Here is a 27,823-nt window from a genome sequence, read left to right on the forward strand (position 1 = left end):
AGGAGTGGAGAAAAAGTGTTTTGGTACCTATCTTTAAGAATAAGGGTGATGTGCAGAGCTGCAGTAATTACAGAGGGATAAAATTGATCAGTCACAGCTTGAAGTTATGGGAAAGAGTAGTGGAAGCTAGGTTAAGAAGGGAGGTGATGATTAGTGATCAGCAGTATGGTTTCATGCCAGGAAAGAGCACTACAGATGCAATATTTGCTCTGAGAGTGTTGTTGGAGAGATACAGAGAAGGTCAGAAGGAGTTGCATTGTGTCTTTGTGGACTTAGAGAAAGCATATGACAGGGTGCCTAGAGAGGAGTTGTGGTATTGTATGAGGAAGTCGGGAGTGGCAGAGAAGTATGCAAGAGTGGTACAGGATATGTACGAGGGTAATGTGACATTGGTGAGGACTGCGGTGGGAGTAACAGATACATTTAAGTTGGAGGTGGGATTACATCAAGGATCAGCTCTGAGCCCTTTCTTATTTGCAGCAGTGATGGACAGGTTGACAGATGAGATCAGACAGGAGGCCCCGTGGACTATGATGTTTGCAGATGACATTGTGATATGTAGTGAGAGTAGGGACCAGGTTGAGGAGACCCTGTAGAGGTGGAGATATGCTTTAGAGAGGAGAGGAATGAAGGTCAGCAGGGCTAAAACAGAATATATGTGTGTAAATGTGAGGGAGGGTAGAGGAATGGTGAGGATGCAGGGAGTAGAGTTGGTAAAGGTGGATGAGTTTAAGTACTTGGGATCAGCAGTTCAGAGTAATGGTGAGTGTGGAAGAGAGGTGAAGAAGAGAGTACAGGCAGGGTGGAATGAGTGGAGAAGAGTGTCAGGAGTGATTTGTGACAGACGGGTACCAGTAAGAGTGAAAGGGGAGGTCTACAAGAGGGTAGTAAGACCAGCTATGTTATATGGGTTGGAGACGGTGGCATTGACGAAAAGGCAGGAGTTAGAGCTGGATGTGGCAGAGTTAAAGATGTTAAGATTTGCACTGGGTGTGATTAGGATGGACAGGATTAGGAATCAGTATATTAGAGGGTCAGCTCAGGTTGGACAGTTTGGAGAAAAAGCAAGAGAGGCGAGATTGCGTTGGTTTGGACATGTGCTGAGGAGGGATGCTGAGTATATTGGGAAAAGGATGCTAAGGATGGAGCTGCCAGGTAAGAGGAAAAGAGGAAGACCTAAGATAAGGTTTATGGATGTGGTGAGAGTGGACATGCAGGCAGTTGGTGTGAAAGAGCATGATGCAGAGGACAGGAAGAAATGGAAACAGAAGATCCGTTGTGGCGACCCCTAACGGGAACAGCCGAAAGAAGAAGAGATATATATATATATATATATATATATATATATATATATATATGGAAATGTCTGGTTCCAGCTTAATCATAGATAAAGTTTGGTTCAGCCAACAAACAAACGACATTATGCAAAAAATATTTTTGTTTAGATTAGCTATGAGGCCAGCTTAAAAAGTGCAATAAGGTGCCACTGCTTTACTGTGTGATTTATACAGCTCTAACTTAAACATTGGGATTAACTGTGGCTCGTGTGTGTGTGTGTGTGTGTTGTGTGTGTGTTTGTGCATACATTTTCAAAAACAAGCTGTATATGTGCACATTTGTGTGTGCATGTTTGTATGCAGGTGTTTGTGCAGGTTTACTATCAAAATGTGGGAAATCAAAATCATTCTCCACTTTTTGATCGAATTCATTATCTGAATTTAGTAATACAGAATTACCAAAATGTTGGATATGGTAACTGTAGAATCGACATTTGAACACCGAAAGTTGCAGTGTCAAAATTCAGTGTTACCGATAATGTTTTTGCAGGGGGCAAACCCTTCTGCACCCCCAATCACCCTGCATATTATATATCCCAACTCTGAGAATACACTACATTGAGGAAAAGAGTAGATTTCCCCATTTCCTACTGTAGTGCGATCTATTATCAGAACATTGATCTTATATTAGCAAATACACACAGCTATTCATTAATGAGGATTCAAAGATTTCCCGATCATCATTACGGAAACTGGAAAACACAAACCAAAAAACAATACTCCAATCATCTCAGATACCAAACAAAGACCTTTTATTCCAAAATGTAGCACAAGAGCAATGCTTTCAAGTCTACAAGACTCTTTCTCAATGCAAAAATTTGTGTGACAGTTGTTCAAAGTTAAATATCTACAGCCAGCCTATCAGAAATATCTAATCTGCCATGTTACATGGTCATATGATACAATGACTTCATATGATAATGACTTAAGAAATATGTGTGTAAAACGTGTATATTATGACTTAGAAACATGCACACTACTGTAAAATAAATTAGAACAACACAGTTAAAAATGTGCTTATAAAATAGACTTATAAAACACGCTCATTTTATACAATATGATATAGAGGCCCGGAAAAATAAAACTAAAAAATATTATATGAAATATATTACACACTTTTATACTTGAGTGTTTATATTTTATTACTGGTCTTATATTGTTCATAATATCAAGTGCTAGAGGTGTATCTAAGTAATTAATCCACCTGTATTCTCCTAACTCTGTTTTAATAATATGGTCTCCCCCACTTTTCTCAAGATTAATTTTCTCAAGTACTCTAAATTTAAAAAAAGTGTTCATTATTAGTGGATGATATATGTTTAAACAAGTTGTTAGTATCCACCTTCCTACAAATCTCTGAGAGAGGTGAGGCTGTTCTGTATAATGAAGTGCATTTCGTGCAGTTGGCCAAATATACAACATTTTCAGGATTGCATGTTGCAGAGCTATTAAATATAAATTTTTGCTTAGTAATAGGATGTACAAAATTAAATGTTAAATTTATGTGCTTACATCGTACACAATTATGACATGGCACAATCACTTTCTTAGTATTAGTCTTTCTGTTATGTCTAGTATTAATATCTTTATAGTGGAGTAGTTGTTTTAAATTCTTTTCCTTATATATAAAATGTGGTCTTTCATCTATAAATTTGCTAATTTGACTATCAGATTTCAAAGTAACCCAATCTTTCTCTTTAATATTTCTTGTCTGATTTGTTCTTCTACCATATGTGGTGACATACCCTAGGGACCAATTTGTTCTACTACTGTTTGTATTTTTGGAAACTAGAAAACACACATTCGACCATCCCAGTTTTGCGTCAATGTTCTTCGTGTTTCACTGTTGCAGTTATTACATTTGGGTTATCCTGCTGGCAGGTTGCCCTCAGTCAGCCTGAATTCCAAAGTCTTGGGTCCTGCGTCAGTTGCTGTCGCCTCTTCCCTGACGTCAGGTTGTCAGGGGTATAAAAGATGCAGCCGATGCCATTTTATTCAGTCTTTCTTGCCGCGCATTGCCCGAAGCAGAAGCAGTTTGCAAGTGCCGGTCGGCCGACTCCTGAAATTTTCGTGTTGGAGTTTCAGATCCGAAGTCTTCATTAAAAGCTAAGTACCCCATTGGGGAAACTTTTTTCGTGCTCCAGACCGATGTCAGAAAAAGGTAATAATTGTATTTCTTGTGGGAAGCAAATACCTCATAAGGACTTTCATTCTTATTGTATTCCTTGCCTAGGCCCAGACCACAACGTTTCTAGTTGTCGGTTTTGTGCTAGATTTAACCAACGCACTATTAAGTGGCGGTACGATTTTGCATTAAGCTATTTTGGGCGAAGATTTAATTATACAATGTTGTCGGATAGCCATCCGACTACCGGAGTTCACATAAAACGCAAAGAAAAAGTCAGGCAACCGAGGTCCAAAACCGACGACGAAGCTTCTCCTAAGCAAGTCGCCGATTTGCCGGTTCTCAGTGAGGCGCTTTCCCAGCCCCTGATGCCCGCTACTTTAGAGTCACAGGCAGCTACTGACTCCCACGTGAAGTCGGCCAGGCCGCTGGAAACTCAAGGTATTGGAGCCTCGGAAATTATTCCCTCAGATGGGTCCAGAGCCGCTGAGCAGGCATCGGCTTCTGAGGGTGTATTTAGACCTAAACAATTATATATTAAACCGACTTCAAAGACAAAGACTAAAACACCTTTAAAGGCAAAGAAACAAGTTCACCAGCCACAAGGACAGGCCTCCATGCCCAAAAAACAGATGGTCAAAATGGCCGAAGACTTAATTACCTTGATCAGGGGTTCCCATCCCCCACCTGATAAGAGGCCTAGGCAAGAGACCGACTATGAATCTTCAGATCAGGTTTCCATTTCTTCTGATTCCTCTTCTGATCAGGAATACTCTCTTCCCCCCTATGAGGATTGTGATGCTGAAGAATAAATTCCTTCAGCTTCTCCTCCTGAGGACTACTCTTTTGGGCAAACATTTCATACCATGAGGGAGCACTTCTACTGGGAGAGCCAAGATTTTTCAGAATCTAAGAAAAGGCTCAGAGACTTCCTTTTACTACCTCAACACAGGCCTCTATTCCACCTGTGTTAGACATTGTAGATGATGTGTTCTCGGAGTCTAGTCTGACCGAAGACTCTTTACCTCCAGCTCCTGTTAAGCCGGAAAGATACTACGGGGTCACTGACTCTCATAAATTCCTTTTCAAAAACCCTACTGCAGACCCAGAAACTATTTCTCAGGGTCCCAAAGGGGTCAAGGCTTCTACTGCAAAAAACCCTGCCCCCTCTGACAGGGATTCTAGGGCACTGGATAGATGGGGTAAAAAGATTTACACATCTGCTACTTTGGCTATAAGGGCCTTAAATTGCCAGTTTCATATGTTCAAATATCAGCAATATATCATGACACTGCTTAAACAGAAAATTATGGCAAATTCTGAATGTGCAGAAAACAAAGAAATGCAGGATTTATTGCATGCAGCTGAACAAGTTGGAAAGCATACTTTGCAATGTGGGTTTGATTCTCTGGAGGCCTCCTGCAGGGCCGCTGTTACAGGTTCTGTCATTAGGAGGCATGCTTGGTTAAAGGAACAAAATCTGCCAGACCATGTTAAAGCAAAATTATTAGATGCTCCATTACAACATGATACCTTGTTTGGTGTTAAGGCAGAAGAGGTGTTAAAGAAAATGGAGGACAAAGCTAAATCTATGCAAACGGTCAAGGATTTCTTACAGGTACAGCCACCTAGATTTAGCAGACACTGGCCTACAAAGAATTGGTCCTTTCCAGTCTCAGACAGACCTCAAAGGGGCAGATCCAGACGCCCTAGAGGCAGATCACAGCCGCAAGCGTTCTGCAGGTCTAAGCAGTGGGGTGCTTCTACCTCCAAAGGTGGAGAAGACAAATCACAACCACACAGGAAACAGTCCCATTGACTTCCCCCTGCCTGCTCCAAGCATTTATCTTCTGGCAGCACCCTTAGGGGGAAAACTAGCACTTTTTTCTCAAAATTGGCACATTATAACCCAGGACAAATGGGTTCTAGACATAGTGTCACAAGGCTACAAGTTTCATTTCCATACTCTGCCAAGGACAAATGGTTGGCCAGACCTGCCAAAGAATCAATGGGCAGAGGCTCAAAAACAAGTTGCAGCTCTCATGGACATGAGGGCTATTCAACAAGTGCCACAGCAAGAGCAGGGACAAGGATTTTACTCAAGACTGTTCTTGGTACCCAGAAAGAACAAAGCATGGAGACCAATACTGGACCTATCTATTCTAAACACTTTCCTGGATATTCCAAAATTCAAGATGTTGACCTTACAGCAGCTTCTGCCCATGCTGGGTAGCAAGGTTTGGCTCGTGACTTTAGACCTAAAAGAGGCATACCTGCATGTCCCAATCAGACAGTCATGCAGAAGATACCTCAGATTCAAGGCTGGCTCAAAGCATTACCAATTCTCTGCACTGCCCTTTGGCTTATCCACTACTCCCAAGGTCTTCACAAAGTGCCTGGCACCAGTAATTGCTTACTGCAGACAAAGAGGAATACAATTGTATCCTTGCTTGGACAACTGCCTCATACAAGCAGAGAACAAGGTCATTCTGTTACAGCATCTGACGTTTGTGATAAGACTTTTAACATGCCTAGGGTACACAGTCAACAAAAAGAAATCAAAACTAGTACCCTCACAAGAGATAATATTCCTGGGTGCAAGCTTAAATACAACTGCCAAGATGGCTTATCTCACTCCAGACAAACAAAGGCAACTGACTACCTATTTCAAGGAAATGGCAACAAAGGCCCAGTTATCTGCAAGAAAAATTCTGCAGGCTTTGGGCTTCATGGCATCATGCATCTTACTAATTCCATATGCAAGACTGCATATGAGGAAAATTCAGTGGTACATAAAAAGTGTCTGGACACAACATTGCCACAGTCTGGAAACAATGATTACTCTAATTCTCTGCCTGCAACGGGAGTTTCGATGGTGGGCAAAGGCTTGTCACCAAAACAAGGGACAGCCATTCTCACTGCTCCCAGCCAGGCAGAGCCTAACGACGGATGCATCAGATTATGCCTGGGGGGCACACATGACAGGAGGAGGCAGTCAGGGCACGTGGTCCACAAACCAAAAGCATCTGCATGTCAATCAAAAAGAGATGCTAGCTGTTCAAAATAACCTGACAGCCTTCAAGGACCTAATTCATCCGGGACAACTACTGATAAAGACAGACAACACCACGGTCATGTGGTACATAAACAAGCAGGGGGGCACTCATTCTTATCCCCTGTGCAGACTAGCCATGGCTTTATGGGACACAGCATTGACTTATCAAGTTCATCTGCAGGCACAATTCCTGCCAGGAAAGGAAAATACTCTGGCAGACGAACTAAGCAGAAACCTCATGGATCCCCACGAGTGAAACCTGGATCCACAAGTCTTCAGCATGATAACAAAGAAATGGGGACGCCCGGACATAGATCTATTTGCCTCTCCTCAAAACAATCAACTAAAAAGATTCTGCACAAGGACTTATCACAGACAAGCTTGGAAAGTGGATGCCTTATCTTTCAACTGGACAAACCTATCAGTATATGCCTTTCCTCCACTGCCTCTCCTCCCCAAGGTACTCCTAAAGGCCAGGCAGGAGAAACCAAAAATGATTCTGATTGCCCCAGACTGGCCATGCCAGTACTGGTATCCGATCTTAAGAAACTTGTCCCAATGCCCAGCCTGGACCTTACCTCAAATACCTCATCTACTGTCTCAGCAAAACAATCAGATTCTGCACAGCCAACTCAGGACCCTAAACCTGGCAGCATGGCGGATAATGTAGCCATACAAACTACACCTCTCAGTAAAGCTGTGATGGATGTCATTTTAGAAGCCAGAAGGCCTAGTACTAGAAAATCCTATGCTGGGAAATGGAAGAGATTTTGCGCTTGGAACCCATCTCAAAGAACTGATACAGCTGTCCCAAATATTCCTCAGATTTTGCAATACTTAACTGAGATGCTGGACAAGGGCCTATCTTTTTCATCAATTAAAATACATGCCTCTGCCATTTCGGCTCATTACAATACAGAGCCACCACTCTTTTCTCATCCTTTATTAAGGCAGTACCTCAGAGGAGCCAAAAACGTAAGGCCTCCAAGGAGAATGCCAATACCTGCATGGGACCTCAGTTATTTCTTGGAAAAACTCACCTTACCTCCTTTTGAACCAGCGGCTACTACGGATATAAAGTTCTTATCTTGGAAAACAGCTCTGCTCCTAGCAATAACTTCTGCAAGATGAGATTCAGAGCTACAGGCTCTCATGGCTGTGGAACCCTATATCATTTTTTTATCCAGACAGGGTCTCTCTGAGAACAAACCCTACTTTTATGCCTAAGGTGGTATCCAGTGTAACCCTTAACCAAACAATTCATTTGCCAACTTTTTATCCAAATCCACAGAACTAAGGGGAGAACATTTTGCATTCTTTGGACGTACACAGACAACTTAGATTTTACTTGGACAAAACTAAAGTTTTCAGAAAGACAGAACAATTACTAGTGGCATATGCCACAGCATCACAAGGAAAGGCTGTCTCCAAGCAGACTATTTCAAAGTGGATAGGCCACTGCATTCGTTTCTGCTACTCACAGCATGGCAAACCAGTGCCTAAGGGCATTAGGCCACATTCAACCAGAGCTGCGGCTACTTCTGCAGCCTTTCTCAGGGGAGTATCAACCAAAGACATTTTAGAGGCTGCTACTTGGAGTTCAGTGCATACCTTTACAAAACATTACAATCTGCCTTTTTACTCTAAATCCAGGGCAGGCTTTGCCACTGCTGTTCTGCAGGGCCTCATAGCCGCTCCTAATGCTGTTTAGCTCCAGCCCCCCCAGCCATATCTTTGGGACTCAACCCAAATGTAATGACTGCAACAGTGAAACACGAAGAACATAGTACAGTTGTGTACACTTACCATAAATGTAGATGTTCGAGTGTATTCACTGTTGCAGTCCAGGTTACCCACTCACCATCCCCCTTATTTTTGCTGGAACTTAACTTTACTTCTCTAATCTATGCAACTTAGGTGGTGTATTTGCTTATAAATGAAGGTAAAGCTTATTTTGGTACATCTATATTTTATTTACATAATTTTAGCCTACCATTTTGGGGGCACCTGACATCTGGGACAAGAAAAACTGAATAAAATGGCGTTGGCAGCATCTTTTATACCCCTGACGACCTGACGCCAGGGAAGAGGCGACAGCAACCGACGCAGGACCCAAGACTTTGGAATTCAGGCCGACTGAGGGCAACCTGCCAGCTGGATAACCCAAATGTAATGATTGCAACAGTGAATACACTCGAACATCTACATTTATGGTAAGTGTACACAACTGTACTTTCTCTGTGAGGATGGCCACTTTAAAACCTGTTTTCAACACATCCATGTGACTCCTTTCACATGCTACTGAAGGAGCGGCTAGGGCAGTTGGGTCCGGCATGTCCATGAGGCGCAACGCCTGAATCAGATTATGTCAGTTTCTCTAAACCTTTCAAGGCATCTTTAGCCAACGCCCCTTATGACGACTCTACCCTTTTTGGTAAGACCGTCAAAGAGACCTTGGTCCAGAGTAAGAAAGACGGGAAGGCACTGTCTGCCTTCGGGATCTGCTTCTCAAACCCTCAAAGATCCTTTTCGAGGGCAAAAGAAGATGTGGTTCCGGAAGTGTCAGTATTCCCAGGACACTCAGGGCTCTTCTTCCCCCAGAGGCAGAGGGGGGACAGGATAGACGCTGGCCCAGAGGCAGAGGGGGGGGGGTCTGAGGAATTTTGGCTCTAGAGAACCATTCTTGGACAGGCCCAGGCAGCAACCCTGAGGGGTTGCCCGACTGCTGTACTCTGGAGGCAGTCAGGGGTCGATTGTCCTTGCACCTGGCAAGTCCGTAACATCAGACCGCTGGGTGTTTCAATTTATACCCAGAGGATACTCAGTCCCTTTTGTGGTTCCTCCCAAACCTCTCAAACACCTCCCAGACATACCACCCACGCAAAGGGAGGCAGCAGCACTGGAAATTTCCAAGCTGCTAGAGAAACCAGCCATCAAACCCATCCCCCCAGATCAGTCTGGATCAAGCATCTACTCCAGGTTATTTTTGATGGCAAACAAAACAGGGGACTTAAGGCCCATTCTGGACCTATCTACCCTGAACCTGTCAGTTGCCAAAGAAAAATTCCAGATGGTCACCTTACAGTCCATCATGCCGTATCTGCAAGAGAGTGACTGGATGTGTTGGTTAGACTTCCAGGATGCCTACTCTCACATAAAGATGCACAGAAATTCCAGGAGGTTCCTCTGCTTCTGGCTAGGAGTCAATCATTACCAGTTTCAAGCCCTACCCTTTGGTCTCACCACAGCCCCCAGGGTGTTCACCAAAGTGACGGCACTAGTAGCGCCTCACCTGAGGCTTCAGCGGATTCAGGTCTACCCGTACCTGGAAGACTGGCTCCTCACTGCTCCCACCAGGCATCTACTTTGTCAAACCAGGGATTTTTTCCTAAAGCTTGCACTTCACTTGGGGATTACAATCAACGCATCCAAATCTCTTCTGAATCCTGTCCAGGTGAAAAACTACATTGGGGCATGGATAGACACAGTACAGTGCAAAATCTTCTTGACCACGGAGAGAGTTCGAAACCTAAGGATGCATGTTTCCCTGATCTACCGTTCTCACCTTCCCTCATCAGAATCGGTTTTGTGGGCCCTAGGTTCTATGGCAGCAACCATAATGCTTCTTCCGTGTGTCTGGTTACACATGTGAGTACTACAGTGGACTCTAGCGGTGCAGTGGTCCCTGTTGGACCTTCCATTATCGTATCCAATACACCTCAGTTGAGTCTGCAAGTCGTCCCTTCTTTGGGGGATGTACTCTTCGGAAATCCTGGAGGGATGACCTTTTGTTCCAGCCCCTGTTCAAGCCACAGTGACCACGGATGCCTCCCAACTTGGGTGGGGGGGCATTGTTTGGGCAGGACAGTCCAAGGCCTGTGGTCCCCTGTCGGGACCAGTTTGCATATAAACGTTCTGGAGATGAGGGTGGTCCTTTTGGCATTGCAGGCCCTTTATGCCTTTCTTCCTCTGGGAACCATTGCAATTCAATCAGACATGTTGGTGGCCTGGTATGTCAGCAAACAGAGAGGAACCAGATATTACCCCCTTTGTCATGAGGCCGTGAGAATTTGGGAATGGGCGATCTCCACCGGTCGCTTTCTGATAGCAACGCACATTCCAGGAAGGTCCAACATCATAGCGGACAAGTTAAGTCAGAGTATACTGATGCCTTATGAGTGGTCTCTGAATCCTTCAGAAGCGGAGAAGATCTTTCTGTAGTGGGATCAGCCTTGCTGTGATCTCTTCACATCTCTTTCATACGTGGAGTGCAGCAAGTTCTTTGCTCTGAACCCCCAGCCGGGGGAGTCCCCCAGAGATGCTCTAGTCCATGCTTGGCCTACCAGTCTTCTGTATGCTTACCCTCCAGTACCTCTTATTCCGAGGTTTCTACAGAAAGCTTGTTGACTGGGGTGCAAAGTGATCCTCATTGCCCTGTTTTGGCCTCGCCAGGTATGGTTTCCCTTCCTTTGGTCTCATCTTCTGGCTGCACCATGGAACTTGGATCCCATTCAGGATCTTATTTCACATCCCTCGGGAGTTCCTCATCTGAGCCTGGATAGTTTGAAGCTTGCAGCTTGGCTGCTCTATAGGTTCATAGGTTCATAGGTTGGTACTAGGCTGTCGCACCTAGGGCCTTTACAAGCCTAGCCATAACAATTCACTGGCTATTTCTTCCCACACTATTTACTTCCCTGGACCCCTGTCTAGCAGTTCCCCTAATTGCTAGGACTCCTGGATTATCCTCTTCAGTTAGGTCTATTCTGGTGGCAGCTCATAAATCTTCCACCAGGAAGATTTACCGTAGCAAATGGAAACTTTTTTCCTTTTGGGCTTATCAAAGGAGTTTAGACCCTTTCACGGCTCCTGCTCCTAGCATTCTCGAATTTTTAGCAAATATTTTTCAACAAGGGGCAGGCTGTTCTACTATCAAAGTTCATCTAGCTGCCATCTCTCATTTTCACGTGGGTGAGAGTTCTGCTTCTCTAACCTCTTCCAGACTGTGTAAAGCCTTTATTAAAGGTACTTTCCTATTACACCCCCCCCCCCCGGTCAAGGATCCTGTTCCCCCATAGGACCTTAGTATGGTTCTTTAAGCTTTGGTCGCTCCGCCATTTGAACCTGCAGCAACCATGGATCTTAAGTTTTTGTCTTGGAAAACAGCATTTCTAGTGGCTATCACCTATGCTAAAAGAGTTTCAGAACTACAAGCGTTGTCTTTTAAAGTTCCATATAAGATTTTCCATAAGGACAGGGTTTCCCTTCGTACCAATCTGTCCATTCTTCCCAAGATAGCATCACTAGTTAACATCAATCAGACCAGTAAATTATCTGTTTTCTTTCCAAATTTTGCTAACAAAGTGGATACAGACTGCACTTGTTGGATGTTCATAGACCGTTACAATTTTATTTACACAGGACTAGAACCTTTTGTGAATCTCATCAATTGTTTATATCCTTCTCTAAACCCTTTTTGGGTAAACCTATCTCTAAGGTCAATATCACTAGGTGGATTTCCTTGTGCATCCTTAAGGTCTATAAGGATAAAGACTTGTCTCCTCCGGGTCAGGTGAAAGCTTATTCGACTAGGTCACTGGCTACTTCTGCAACTTTTTGGTCGAGAGTCTCATTGGATGATATTTGTTCTGCAGCTACTTGGTCCTCATCTCATACATTTATTTCTCACTACAAATTGGATTTGATTTTTAGAAGGAGAGCATGTTTTGGTTCCGCTGTGCTCTGGAATATCCTTCCATGAGGGCCACCCAGAAGTTTAGTAGCTGGGGACTCTGTCCCACAGGTTGAAGATCAGATAAGTAAACTACTTCAGATAAAGAAGTTATGTACTCACCATAACATTCCATCTGAGTAGTTCTACTTCATTTGTCTTCAACCATCCCTCCCTCCTTCCCCCTGGCCTTACCATATGGACAGCCTGTTTGGCTGAAGTTTTAGGTGCGTAAGGTGTTTTTTGCAGGTCGGGTTCTCAGTATAAGTGGCAGCAAACTCGATCTTGGGGTTGGAAGGTAGTGGAGGTGTATTATGGGTAAGGGGAGGAGCCTGGAGCTCTGAGCAGATGCTAGTGAACTTGCCGGCTCGGATCCGATATGGATCCAGTACCCACAGGTTGAAGACAAATGAAGTAGAACTACTCAGCTGGAACATTATAGTGAGTGCATAACTTATTTTTTCTTGCTTTCTTGCAGTTTGTTTCTGTTGGTAAATATAGACTCACTGCTATGTTTCATCACTTACACAGGAGCACAGCTTATGCGTATTAGTTTACTGCTGCTGTCCTTTGTGCCTGTCACACGTGAGTAGGCTTACGAAGTTCAGAATCTGGTGTCAGATAAATTTCAGTGATACCTTATATAGCTGAGCACTCCTACGAGAGAATGTTGTTACACACATTTTATGTAAATATGTAGGAAATGCAAAAAAATGTTAACAAAATAGTGCTTCACCAGATGTTGCAAGATGTGGTATAGCCAGGAATTTCAGAACTGTGCGCCAGCTACCAGAATATATCCTCCTGCTATCCCCAGCAAGTGTAGTTCTACCCCCCGCACATTTTTGCAGAATATGTTTCTAGTGTATATCATTTCATATATGATGTATACCTGAATACTTTAAAGATTTTACATTGAATTAGTGATTTTCTGTAAAAAATGTTTAAATCCAATAACCTCTTAAGAAAATCAAATGAATTTGCTTGTCACAGCAAAGTTCTGGCTTGTTCAGTTTCATACAGTAGAGTATTGAAAGATGAGTGTGAATTTTTGGCAGAGGATTCTGTATATATTGTAGACTGTGACATGCTATATTGAGCTACCATACTTCCATATGTGGCAAGTGCTGTTTGTTTCCAAAGTCCTGCCCTACAGGGGAAAAAAAATGATCTGACATTCATGGCCCATGTCTTAAGTCATATCAGAGTACTGCAGATCCATCAGACTATTCTGCCATTTACTTTATTTATATATGTCTGGCATGTTAACAAATAAAAGGATACAATTTAGTATGCCAAGTTTTTATTGTAGTGAGATCCTTTGCCATACAGAGTGCAATGCTTTACAAGTCTGACATTGCCAAAATACATTTTGCAATGTAGCTACTAAAGTGATTTTGGCGAATATAGTAAACAGGGATCTTAGAATGTACCCATTGTTTTACAGAATTTATATGTTTATTAATTATATCAGGTGTACATTAAGAAGTCACAGTGTTAGTCTTCAGTCTTGGAAACTGTCTTTAGATCAGTGTGTTTGAATTCCCTTTTGTTCTGCTCTTGTGTCTTTATCTCCTGCACAGATTTTAACAGGAGAAGACTGGAACACTGTAATGTATGATGGTATCATGGCATATGGAGGACCCTTCTTCCCGGGCATGCTGGTCTGTGTCTACTACATCATTCTTTTCATATGTGGTAACTGTATCCTTTTTAGTCCTGGGTAGCAGATTTATCACACTGTTGTCATTTACTGCTTCATGGATTTATCCCTTTGTAATAGCACATTAGTAGAGCTGTTATATGAGAACAGACTTCTAATTCTTAGAATAAACTACCTGTTATTGTTCTAATGCCCATAAAGTACATGGTGTAGCAGTCCTAAGGCTTGTTATATTATAGTATATATATATATATATATATATATATATATATATATATATACACTGCTGTTTTAGCTACCTTTTTGTATATATATATATATATATATATATATATATATATATATATATATATATATATATATATATATATATATATATATATATATATATATATATATATATATATACCTTTCCTGTAACTAGTGTAGTCCAGATTCAGATTTGCTGTATCCAGGACTGTATGTAAGCTTCTGAGCCCCGCCCCAATCTTTCTGTGTTGGAGGGAAGCCTTCTAGCTTATCAGTGGGAGTGGTGTGGTAAGCACTAGGTAACCTATCTACCACATAAGGAATGGTTCTGGCCCAGAAATTGTAGCTATTGACCGTTTGGGCAGTTTTTCCATCTCTCTCAACTTTCTGATTTAAAAGCTTGCATTTGCACTTGTTTCCCCCCTTTCCTGTAACTAGTTTAGTCCAGATACAGATTCTTAGTTTTAGCACTTGAATTTGCTTATTTGTGATCAGCACTTGTTCAGAACTTGTAAGCACTAAATAACCTACTAATTACTACAGCACTCAACCTTCCTCATTACCTAGAGGAAAACAGTTTTGGTACTTACTTTCCTCACTTGCTTAGAGAAAAACAGCTCTTGTACTCACTTTCCTCACTTATGTGTACTGAAGAGGTTATCAGGGACCTGGGGACCCAGGTTGACAGTGGCCTTTCTTTTGACACTCACGTTGCTAAAGTGGTTAGAAAGACCTTCTACATTGCCCACCTGATCATGAAGAGAATCACATCCAGATCTAGTGAGGTCATTGTTCCCCTGTACTCTTCACTTATCAGACCAATGATCGAGTACAATGCCCCATTCGGGATGTATCTCACCCGACATCTGCAGCAATTGGAGAGACCCCAAAAGTTCCTCACCAAAAGGATAAAGGGACTCCAAAATCTGTCATATGCTGCCAGATTGAAGAAACTCCAGCTCTATTCAGTTGCATACCGTCTGCTCAGAGGTGACATGTGCCTGACATACAAGGCCATGTCCAACCCGGAATTAATGGACATGCTCCACCTCAAAAAATCCAAATCCACCAAAACCACTAGAGCAAGCGACTTAAACCTTAGCATGGATATAAATAGGACATGCTGGAGGGATAGATTTATCACTCAGAGACTCCCTATGCTGTGGAATAAAATCCCGATCCATGTGAGGCAGAGCACCTCGCTGGCTTTGTTCAAGAGAAATTTTGACCTGTGGATGGGAGATCGTAGGTTTATCCCGGGAATCATCTCTGTGTCACTGCTGGACAGAGGCACAACAAACTAATGGGCACAGTATTTCTTCATATAAGGGGTGGCGTAAGCCACAAAAATTTGGGCTAGGCTTATAAATGCCTTAGGGCAGATAGCCTAGTATAAACCTATGAACCTATGAACCTATGTAGAGGAAAATAGTTTTTTATTCAGGCATGTCCAAGGGTCAGCTCCCAGTGTTCTCTCCTGTCTATCTGATGAATCTGGGCATCTTGGGGCAATGTAGAAATTGCCTCATGTACACAGACAAACCTCTCCTCCTACCACCCAACACTACAACCTGTGAGAGATGCATATCCAGTGGAGGTAAAGCTCTCTCCAGTCAAGACTGAACTTGACAGTCAAGAGGAGAAGGTAAACACTTGCACCACACCACACTCATTACATAGTCTCACTAAATCTACACCACCAAAATCCACACATAGAAACACAAAAACATTCATGGAGGCTCTCAATAATAATCTGCTCAAGCAACAGAGACCTCCAAAGCAGAAATGCAAGCAACCTCCACCCCCCCCCCAACACAACCCAAATGACACATAGCCTGTAGACTATGTGTGCCACTCAACCACAGCAATAAGGTAAAACAACGTACCCAACACACTAGTCTTAGGTGACTCTATAGTCAGGCACACTGATGTCCCACTCACCAGGATAAACAAGGAGAAGGTTACTGTCAGCTGCCTGTTGGGTACCAGGATCTGCCACATAACCCACGCACTCAGGTCACTCCACAACAAGTACAAATATGACTCTGTCATTGTCCATGTTGGTGTGAACGACCTGAGATGTACCTCCCTGGACTACATGAAAAGAGACATGGAAGAGCTCTCTGATCTTGTAGCCCATGCAGGTATGACCCTAGCCCTGAGTAGCATTCTGCCATCAACCAGAATGATGCCGCAGTACAAGGACAAAATGATTGACTTCAACAATTGGCTAAGCTTCTGGTGCCATTCTAAAGGGATACAGTATCTGTCTGCCTGGGGATGACATGGTTGACAGACCACGATACTTTGCCTGAGATGGCCTACACCTGTCACTCCTGGGATTCCGGATACTGGCTAAGGTTCTTGCCGCCTCTATAGTGCCTTTTTAGGCAAGGTTTAAATGACAAATTCACCACCATAACAGGAACAGGCAAGCAAAAACTGAGGGTGATGCTACTCAGTGCTAGAAGTCTAAATCTCAAAATGCACTCACTCGAGGCACTCCTTAAAATGGAGAACATTGATATCTGTGCAGTGACTGAGACCTGGTTCAAGGCTCCAGAGAGCACCCCTGCACTGTCAGGCAAAAACTCATACCACACTTTTTGGCCATGTAACTTGGACCGGAACACCAAAGGCGGAGGTGTGTCCATATTCATTAAGGATATCTACATATCACCCACCATGCCCCAGGATTTCCACTCCTCTTTTCTTGATGTACTGGAAAATATTAGGGTTCAACCAAACACCCTAATAATGGGCGATTTCAACTACCCCACCATTAACTGGGAAAACTACTCATGTACCAACTCCTTCGCTCAACGCTTTCTAGAATTCATAAACTCCAATGCCCTGGATCAACTTATCTATGCCCCCACCAGGGGCAACAATATCCTAGATCTAGTCATTACCAACATGAGTGACCGGTGTTCCACACCTGAAGTCAACGCCTCATTGGTCCAATCCAACCATAAGCTAATTACTTTAGATATCCACTTCCTGCCCCCACCCCCCATTTAGGAAACCATGGTAAAAATATTCTCCAAAGCCAACTTCATGCTTCTTAAAACAGAAGTGGTGAACTTCATGACACCCATGCAGATGGACAATACAGTTACGACTACTGAATCCTACACAATTGCACTTTATAAGCACTTACATGAGTGCATGGATTGTGCTATCCCAAATAGAACCAAGACGCTATCCTCCAAAAAAGGAAGCCAATCTGGTGGTCCCCTGCCATAAACAAACTGTACAACAGAAGGAAGAAACTGTTGCAAAAGAGAGTAAAATCCCATAAGTGGAGGAGCTCCCTGGTCAGCCTCAGTAAGAAGCTGCGATCCCTGATAAAATCCTCCAAAGCTAGTTACGAAAACAAAATCGCCACTGATTCTAGAGAAAACCACAAAGCATTCTATAGCTATGTCAAGAATCTCAATGGCAACACTCAGATCTGCTCTGAGTTACAGCACAATGGCACTAAATATACAGACCCAACTTATATTGCCAACATCCTGGCAGATAGGTTCAGTGCTAACTTTACCCCCCTCTCACCCCCTAAAGAGCCCATCTCTATACTGGAAGAATGCAGAGTTCCTGTAATCACGGCTGCACAGGTAAAAAACACACTCTCCAAAGCCAAGAACACAGCACCCATGGGACCAGACAACATCCCAGGCTACGTTCTATACAAACTACAGAACGAACTGGCACCCCACCTAAGTACCATGTTCAATCATAGCCTCACCTCAGGCTTTGTGCCTGCTGAATGGCACACAGTGACGGTTATCCCACTCCACATAGGGGTTGCCACCACGGACCCCGGGAACTACCCCCCATTAGCCTGACAAGCCTCGTCTGCAAGGCCATGGAACGTATCATCATGGAACTTATAAACAAAGACATTGGTAATCTCCAAACTCTGGACCTCACCCAGTTCGGGTTTGTAAAAGGCAGATCATGTCTCCTAAACCCAATAGACTTCTTTGAAGCAGTCACCAAAGCTGTAGACAAGGGTAAGGTGGTTCACACAGCCTATGTAGATCTTGCCAAGGCTTTCGACACCATCCCCCTCTCTGGAATTATAGATAAACTCACTAAACTAAGTATAAATCCCTATGTCACAAGATGGGTTGCCAACTGGCTCACTGACAGAACCCACACTGTGAAAGTAGCAGACTCCAAATCCGACTTCAGACCAGTGATAAGTGGAGTACCACAGGGTTCAGTCCTGGGTCCTCTCCTGTTTGGTATCTACTTCTCTGAAGTACAGGCTAACACAGAAGGTCTTTGGCTAACGAAGTTCGCAGATGACTGCAAACTAGGAGCCATAATCGAAACTCCTAACGATGTGGACATCCTATAAAAGGGCTTCACTGATGCAGATGCCTGGTGTCAAAGCCATGGCCTCAAGCTCAGTGCCAAAAAGTGCATTGTCATCCCCTTTGGAAAAACTCTGTACCCATGAACTACAACATAGGCAGCAGTATACTTAACACCGAAAGTGTGATGAGACCTTGGGACACAGGTGGACAGTAGTCTCTCCTTTGATAATCACATCACCACAGTATTCAGGAAATCCTTCTACGTGGCACACCTCATCACAAAAAATTTCTCATCCTGAAAAAAAAGAGGTCATTGTTCCCCTCTACTCATCACTTATTAGACCCATTATAGAGTACAATGCCCCTTTTGGTATGTACCTCACAAGACATCTACAGCAACTGGAAAGGGCGTAGAAATAGGATTACCGGCCTCAAACAGATGCCCTACGCAGACCGTCTCAAAAAACTCCAGCTTTACTCCGTCACATATCGCCTACTCAGAGGTGATCTCTGCCTAAAATACAAAGCTATGTCAAACCCAGAGCTGTTGGACATGCTCCACTTAAAGAAATCCCAATCCTTCCGAGCTACATGCTCTAGGGACCTAAACCTTGTCACCACAATAAACAGAACATGCCGGAGGGATAGATTCCTGTCCCAGAGACTTCCCATACTCTGGAATAAACTACCTGTCTATATCAAACAAAGCTCCTCATTAGCACTCTTCAAGAAAAATGTTGATGATTTAATGCGAAATAGGAAATTCACCCCGGGGATCACCTCTGTGGCTCTGCTCGACAGTGGCTCAGGAAAATAATTTTCTTGGGTGGCAAAAGCCAGGGTACCTTTTTGGCTGGGCTTGTATAGGCCCCAGGGCCGATAGCCTAGTACCTACCTATGAACCCATATGTGTGTGTGTGTGTGTGTGTGTGTGTGTGTGTGTGTGTGTGTGTGTGTGTGTGTGTGTAATTATGTGTCATCCTGGAAAAGCAAGCATGTTCTATTACTGTGAGTAGTAAATGTTACCTTGCCTGAAAAGAAAAAAATGGGCACGTGATCTTGAAGTAGCATCTCATCCACTTAATGTGGTCCATAAGTGACTAGACATATTTACTCAAAGATAAAGGTAGGTGTGTGTGTGTGTGTGTGTGTGTGTGTGTGTGTGTGTGTATGTGTGTGTGTGTGTGTGTGTGCGTGTGTGTGTGTGTGTTTGTAGGCTTATGTATGTGTTTGTGTATTTGTGTGTGGGTTTATATTCTGGTTTCTTCCCACATCATAATGATATGCTACAGGTGAATTGGCTGTGTTCCAAGCTGCCCATAGATGTGTGGATGGGTGTGTGTATGTGTCTGTGCTTACTCTCACTTTTAGAAGCACATACATGCGTATATGTAACATATATACGAACACTGGATTTTTTTGATGTAGCAGAGAACAAGGTTGATATTTTATGACAACTTACTTATTCACAGTCTGAGTATCGGTTGCATATTATGAGTAATTTTCATTAAGTTTCATTTGGCTACATTTAGTACAAACATTTTATTATTAGAGAGAGAAGCCTTTGGAAAAAGAGAATATTCTAGCTTTAAATCAGTGCCAACTTGATGGCAAGGACTAAAGAAGTCTTCAAGTCTAGCCAGTTGGAGTTGGGGTGCTTGGTGATACATCCTGTTCATCAATAACAGTTTCTTAGCAGAGGTTGATATTTTTTTCATTTTCCATTCTGTCCTCTTTTTCTTCTCCTCACCTTCTGATTTAAGGTACCCAGGGATGTTATACTCTGATGAAGGACTGCATAATGCATCAGTAAACATATATTGTGACTCTCAAGTTGTGTTGCTCAGTGCTGAACTTTGTTCTTTGGCTTATAGTTCAATGTGATTTTTTTTTTGTACTTATGCCATGCATACAGTAACAGTTTAAAATATTTTTTTCTTTCTTATTACTTATGTCAGATGATCTTTGGAAGGGTGGCCTGTGCAGGTTGTACCTAGTTACTATCCTGCTGACTCCCACTGTTTGAACAGTTCCTCTAGCAAACATCTGCAGATTTGTTTTCCTGTTAGGTGAGCAAGGTTCATCATTAAATTGGTTATGTCATGAAATGTCTAATACTCAACACACTGAACCTCAAATTATTGAAAACAAGCAAAAAAAAAAATAATAATGAATACTGCTAATACTAAATTCACAAAATATTAAATAATTTATTCTAACTTCACAAAACATTATTTACTGTCAAAGGCTTCCGTACACACAGCTAGGTAGCTTACTTGCATTTTTTGTTTTTTCCCTCCCATCGTGCCTTGTGGCATTTAAAATACTCTGCAGGCATCATGCGCCATCTCTCCACCTTCCCCTGCCACCCCCTGCAACTTTTACTGTCCTGGTGGTGTGCACCAGTTTTATAGTTTTTAATCCTGGTTCTACCGTAAAAAAGTGTACAAAAGGGACAGTTCATTTTTTACTGTATACAGTGTATATAAGGTAGGGATCAGCTAATCTGATTTTTGTCAATCTTCATTTTATCGTTGACATATGGGTTCGGTTCCAAATATCGGAACCGACTTGGCCATTACTACAGCTCACAAGAACTAAAAAAACTGTTGAGCTTAAGTGCTACCCAGAATGCTCCTTTCCAAATTACCTCAGATCTCGTTTGTGGCTTCCTGTGACAGACGTGTTGCCAATAGCTCTTGAGCTAAGTGATCTTTTTTCTTATATATTTGTACTTAGCTTTTGCGTTTATATAGATTTTTTCCACCTGTTAATATTTGCTGTAGTTTTCTCTTATAGCTTACCCATTTTCTGATAGCGCCTTATCTTTCTTTAACACTTTGGTGTTTTCCTCCAATTGTCATTGTTGGTAGTTTCTTTTCCATACCATAGGGTACCCTCCTCTACCATCATTGGTAGTCTTTTCCTCTGTACCTCCGGGTATTCTCTGCTACCATAGTTAGTAGCCTGTCTTTGTTTTTCCTTCTTATCTTTTCAGGAAAAAAAAGTGTACTGTTCTTAATATCTTCTATCCAGTTTTCTTTACATTCATAGTGTATGCGGTGTGTTGTGTATCATGGCTGATAAAGGCAAAGGCAATTCTGGCTTTAAAAAATGCCTCAAATGTGCTCAAAAACTGCCCAGTTCTGATGGGCACTCTCTCTTTGTTTTCTGCCTGGACCCGATGAACTAACAGGAAGATAGCTCTGTTTGCCACAGCTTCCGTCACTGGGCCCTGGTAGAAAGAAAAAATAAGTTAATTTTGAAGGGGATGATAAAATCTGCCTTTGAAGAGGGCATTTCTGGTCATGAGACAAAAAGTAAAACTGATGATCTGATGTTGTCAGTCTTCATCTATTCTTGACTCTTGGGGTGTCTGTTCCAATCCTCGGAACTGGTCCAGCCATTATACAGCTCACACCAGCCAAAAATCTTTCAAGCTAATAATCTACCCACGATGGCACTCTCCCATTTACCTCAGATTTCGTTTGTCGCTCTTATTGTAAGAAGCGCCAGCCGCCTCTCCTCTCACAGCTAAGTAAATTTTAAAATATATTAGAGTTTCTTCCTTTCTTTCCTATAAACCTTTAATATTCTTCATTTCTCTACCCACCTTTTCCACTTGTGAGTGTGTTTCCATAACCGTTTGCATTTTTTTCCCTACCATCGCTGGCAGTCTTTGCTGTCCTCCTTTCTTTGTACCGTTTTGGTAGTTCTTTCTACCATTGTTGGTAGAACTTCCTCCTTTTCACACTATATTTCTGTTTGTGTGTGTGTGGTGTGTTTATAGGTTAATAGGTTCATAGGTAGGTACTAGGCTATTGGCCCTAGGGCCTATATAAGCCTAGCCAAAAAATGTACCCTGGCTTTCGCCACCCAAGAAAATTATTTTCCTGTGCCCCTGTCAAGCACAGCCACAGAAGTGATCCCTGGGGTGAATTTCCCATTTCCCATCCAATCATCAAGATTTTTCTTGAAGAGTGCTAATGAGGAGCTCTGTTTGACATAGATAGGTAGTCTGTTCCAGAGTATGGGAAGTCTTTGGGACAGGAATCTATCCCTCCAGCATGTTCTGTTTATTGTGGTGACAAGGTTTAGGTCCCTAGAGCATGTAGCTCAGAGGGATTGGGATTTCTTTTAAGTGGAGCATGTCCAACAGCTCTGGGTTTGACATAGCTTTGTATGTTAGGCAGAGATCGCCCCTGAGTAGGTGATATGCGATGGAGTAAAGCTGTAGTTTTTTGAGACGGTCTGCGTAGGGCATCTGTTTGAGGCCAGTAATCCTCTTTGTGAGGTATTTCTGTGGTCTTTCCAGTTGTTGTAGATGTCTTGTGAGGTACATACCAAAAGGGGCATTGTACTCTATAATGGGTCTAATGAGTGATGAGTAGAGGGGAACAATGACCTCTTTTTTTCTGGATGAGAATCCTTTTGTGATGAGATGAGCCACGTAGAAGGATTTCCTGACCACTGTGGCAATGTGATTATCAAAGGAGAGACTACTGTCAACCTGTGTCCCAAGGTCTCTTATCACATTTTCGGCATTAAGTAGACTACCAGCTATGTGGTAGTTCATGGGTACAGAGTTTTTACCAAAGGGGATGACAGTACACTTTTTGGCATTGAGCTTGAGGCCATGGCTTTGACACCAGGTATCTGTCTCAGTGAGGCCCTTTAGTAGTTTGTCCACATCGTTAGGAGTTTCGATTATGGCTCCTAGTTTGCAGTCATCTGCAAATATTGTTAGCCAAAGACCTTCTGTGTTAGCCTGCACTTCAGAGAAGTAGATATCAAACAGGAGAGGACCCAGGACTGAACTCTGTGGTACTCCACTTGTCACTGGTCTGAAGTCGGATTTGGAATCTGCTACTTTTACAGTGTGGGTTCTGTCCGTGAGCCAGTTGGCAACCCATCTTGTAACATAGGGATTTATACCTAGTTTAGTGAGCTTATCTATGATTCCAGAGTGGGAGATGGTGTTGAAAGCCTTGGCGAGATCTAGATAAGCTGTGTGAACCATTTTACCCTCATCTATGGCTTTAATGACTGCTTCAAAGAAGTCTATCAGGTTTAGGAGACATGATCTGCCTTTTACAAATCCAAACTGGGTAGGGTCCAGAGTTTGGAGATTACCAATGTCTTTGTTTATGAGTTCCATGATGATACGTTCCATGGCCTTGCAGACCAGGCTCATCAGGCCAATGGGGCGGTAGTTCCCGGGTTCCGTCATGGTTATCCCTTTGTGGAGTGGGATAACCGTTGCGGTACACCATTCAGTGGGTACAAAGCCTGAGGTGAGGCTATGACTGAGCATGGTACTTAGGTAGGGTGCCAGTTCATTCTGTAGTTCGTGTAGAATGCAGCCTGGGATATTGTCAGGTCCCATGGATGCTGTGTTCTTGGCTTTGGAGAGTGTGTTTTTTACCTGTGCAGCCGTGATTATAGGAACTTTGCATTCTTCCGGTATAGAGATGGGCCCTCTAGGGGGTGAGAGGGGAGGTAAAGTTAGTACTGAACCTATCTGCTAGGATGTTGGCAATATCAGTTGGTTCTGAATATTTAGCGCCATTGTGCTGTAACTCAGAGCAGATCTGAGTGTTTCCATTGAGATTCTTGACATAGCTATAGAATGCTTTGTGGTTGTCTTTAGAGTCACTGGCAATTTTGTTTTTGTAAGTAGCTTTGGAGGATTTTATGAGGGATCTCAGCTTCTTACTGAGGTTGACCATGGAGTTCCTCCAGTCATGGGATTTTACTCTTTTTTGCAACAGTTTCTTTCTTCTGTTGTAGAGGTTGTTTATGGCAGGGGACGACCAGATTGGCTTCCTTTTTTTGGAGGATAACATCTTGGTTCTATTCATAGGTTCATAGGTTCATACTAGGCTATCTGCCCAAGGGCATTTGTAAGCCTAGCCCATAGTTATGTGGCTTTCGCCACCCCTTTAGTTTGAATAAAACTATGCCTATTATTTTGCTGTGCCTCTGTCAAGCAGTGACACTGAAGTAATCCCTGGGGTATATCTGCGATCTCCCATCCATTGGTCAAGATTCCTCTTGAACAAGGCCAGCGAGGTGCTCTGCCTCACATGTACCAGGATTTTGTTCCACAGCATAGGGAGTCTCTGGGTGATGAATCTGTCCCTCCAGCACGTTCTATTAATAACCGTGTCAAGGTTTAAGTCTCCCGCCCTTGTGATTCTGAGGGATCTAGATTTTTTGAGGTGAAGCATATTCATCAAATCTGGGTTTGACATGGCCTTATATGTCAGGCACACGTCACCTCTGAGCAAGCGGTATGAGACTGAATAGAGCTGGAGTTCTTTCAGTCGGGCAGCATAAGACATATTTTTGAGACCCTTTATCCTTTTGGTGAGGAACTTTTGGGGCCTTTCCAGCTGTTGCAGGTGTCGGGTCAGATACATTCCGAATGGGACATTGTACTCAATCATAGGTCTAATGAGTGATGAGTACAGGGGGACAATGACCTCCCTTGATCTAGATGTGAATCCCTTCATGATCAGGTGGGCAATGTAGAAGGTTTTCCTGACTACTTTAGCAACATGAGTGTCAAACAAAAGGCTAGTGTCAACCTGGGTCCCCAGGTCCCTGATGACTTCTTCTGTGCTCAGTGGATTGCCACCTATATGGTAGCTAGGGGTAACCTTGTTTTTCCCGAAGGGTATGACTATGCATTTCTTGGCGTTTAACTTTAGGCCATGGCTCTGGCACCAGTTATCCATTTCTGTGAGGCCCTTCTGAAGGATATCTGTGTCAGAAGTGTTTTCGACTATGGCGCCCAGTTTGCAGTCATCTGCAAACTTTGTCAGCCATAATCCTCCTGTGTTTGCTTGTACATCAGAAAAGTAGATGCCGAACAAGAGTGGACCCAGGACTGAGCCCTGTGGGACACCACTTGTGACAGGCTTTGAGTCTGACATGGCTCCAGCAACTCTGACCCTGTGGGTTCTGTCACTTAGCCAGTTTGCAACCCATCTTGTGATGTATGGGTTTACATTCAAGCTGATGAGTTTTTCGATGATAGCTGAGTGGGGTATTGTGTCGAAGGCCTTTGCCAGGTCGAGGTAGGCTGTATGGACTGCCTTTCCCTCATCAATGGCCTTGGTGACTGTTTCAAAAGTCAACCAAGTTTAAAAGGCATGATCTGCCTTTGACAAAGCCAAACTGGGTTGGATCCAAAGTCTGCAAGTTCCCTATGTCTTTATTTATGAGTTCCATTATGATCCTCTCCATGGCTTTGCAGATAAGGCTTGTCAAGCTAATGGGACGGTAATTTCCAGGGTCGGTGGAGGCACCGCCCTTGTGAAGTGGGACCACAGTCGCCGTCGCCACTCCTTGGAGTGCGTATCCTGTGGTGATGCTAAGATTAAACAGCTGTCCTAACTGCGGGTTTAATTCCTCATTGAGTTCGTGGAGCACACAGCCGGGGACACCATCCGGTCCCATGGATGCTGTGTTTTTGCCTTGGAGAGAGCAGTTCTCACCTGGGCGTTGGAGGTGTTTGGTGGGCTACATTCCTCTGGTGTAGATATCTCTGTTTTTGGGGGGGGGAGAAGTTTGCACTGAACCTGTCAGCCAGTATGTTGGCAATGTGTGTAGGTTCAGTAATCTTCACATCATTTTGAACTAATTCTGAGCATATCTGGGAGTTTCCTCCTAGGTTTCTAACATAGCTAAAGAAGGCCTTATGATTGTCTTTTGTGTCCTTGGCGATTTTTCTCTCAAAATTTGCCTTGGATGATTTTATGAGAGCTCTTAGTTTTTTACTTATAATGATCAAAGGTGTCTTACCTTTCAAGGATTTTGCTCTATCTTGTAGTAGCTTCCTCCTTTTGTTGTAGAGCTTGTTTATGGCTGGGGTCCACCCGAATGGACGCTTGCCTTTGGTACAAAGAGTCTTAGTTTTGTTTGGGATTGCCTGATCCATGCAGTCCTGTAGGTGCTGGTAGAAGGCATTTGTAAGTGATTCAGCGGTTTGAGTAATGTTTACCACTGGCTCAGGGGCCTTAAAGGAGACCACACTAGTTTTTAGAAGTGTGAAGTCGGCTTTTGAGAAGTTTTTCACTGTGGTCTTTTTTATTTCAGGTGGGGGCGGGATGAGGACCTCCAGCGAGATTAGTTTATGATCTGATCTCACCAGTGAGGGGTATACTTCCGGTGTTGAACATTGTGATCCCATGTTCGTTATGATGAGATCAAGTATGTTTTCTCCTCTTGTGGGGATGGTGACTAGTTGTTCCATGGCATTTGAGTTTATGAACTCCAGGAACCTTTGGGCTACAGTGTTTGGGCTTGAGTAGTGTTCCCAGTCTATATTAGGGTAGTTGAAGTCACCATATATGATGGTGTTTGGAGATACATTTATCCCCTCCAGTGTTTTCAGGAAGGCCATGTGAGGTTCCTGAGTTTGAGAGGGTGGCCTGTAACATGCTACAAATTGCAGAGCAGTCTTGCCTATGGTTAATTGCACCTGGATGGTCTCCGATGCATCGTGCGTTGCCACCAACCTTGAGGTGTGGGTGTCCTTTATGAATATGGACACCCCCCCTCCTTTTTTGGTGTTGTCCGGATTTTGGGGCCGGAACACATGATATGAGGTGAAACCTGATAGTGCTGGGGTGCTCTCAGGAGCCTTGAACCAGGTTTCTGTCACAGCACAGACATCGATATTCTCCATACTGAGAAGGGCCTCGAGTGCCTTGCCTAAAAAAGGCACTATGGGGGTGGCAAGAGCCTTTGCCAATATCCGGAAGCCCAGGGGTGACAGGTGCAAGCCGTCCCTTGCGAAGCAGCGTGGCTTGTCCAGCATGTCATCCCAGGCAGACAGACATTGGATCCCCTTTGAATGACACCAGAATTTAAGCCAATTATTAAAGCTGATCATCTTATCACTGTATTGTGGCATCATTCTAGGTGAAGGTCGGATACTGCTCAAGGTCAGGGTCATACCTGCTTGGGCTACATAATCAGAGAGCTCCTCAATGTCTCTTTTCATGTAGTCCAAGGAGGTACGTCTCAGGTCGTTTACACCAGCGTGGACAATGACTGAGTCGTACTTGTACCTGCTGTTGAGCGACCTGAGTGCTTGCGTTATGTGGCGGATTCTAGCGCCCGACAGGCAGCTTACTGTGACCTTCTCCTTACTCAGTCTGGTGAGCGGGGCGTCAGTGTGTCTGACTATGGAGTCACCAATAACGAGTGTGTCTGGCATTGTGTTTGGCCTTAAGGGCTGTGACTGTTTGACACTCTGACTGTTGGTCTATGTGTTGCATGTGTTTGGTCCTGAGGTGGTAGTTGTTTGGGTGTCTGCTTTGGTGGCCTCT

The 27,823-nt window shown here is 43.4% G+C and overlaps 1 protein-coding gene across 1 annotated transcript in view; it reads left to right on the forward strand.

The window, feature by feature from the left end:
- CACNA1F (calcium voltage-gated channel subunit alpha1 F) overlaps window positions 1–27,823 on the forward strand; it is a 4,101,209-nt gene that overhangs the window by 1,567,788 nt on the left and 2,505,598 nt on the right. The window contains 1 exon segment of the mRNA XM_044079296.1: window positions 13,829–13,949. Within this exon segment, the coding sequence (XP_043935231.1) occupies window positions 13,829–13,949 (121 nt within the window).

The sequence above is a fragment of the Protopterus annectens genome, chromosome 8.part0 (genome assembly GCF_019279795.1).
Source record: "Protopterus annectens isolate FY-2018-M chromosome 8.part0, PAN1.0, whole genome shotgun sequence".
NCBI lineage: Eukaryota > Metazoa > Chordata > Ceratodontiformes > Protopteridae > Protopterus > Protopterus annectens.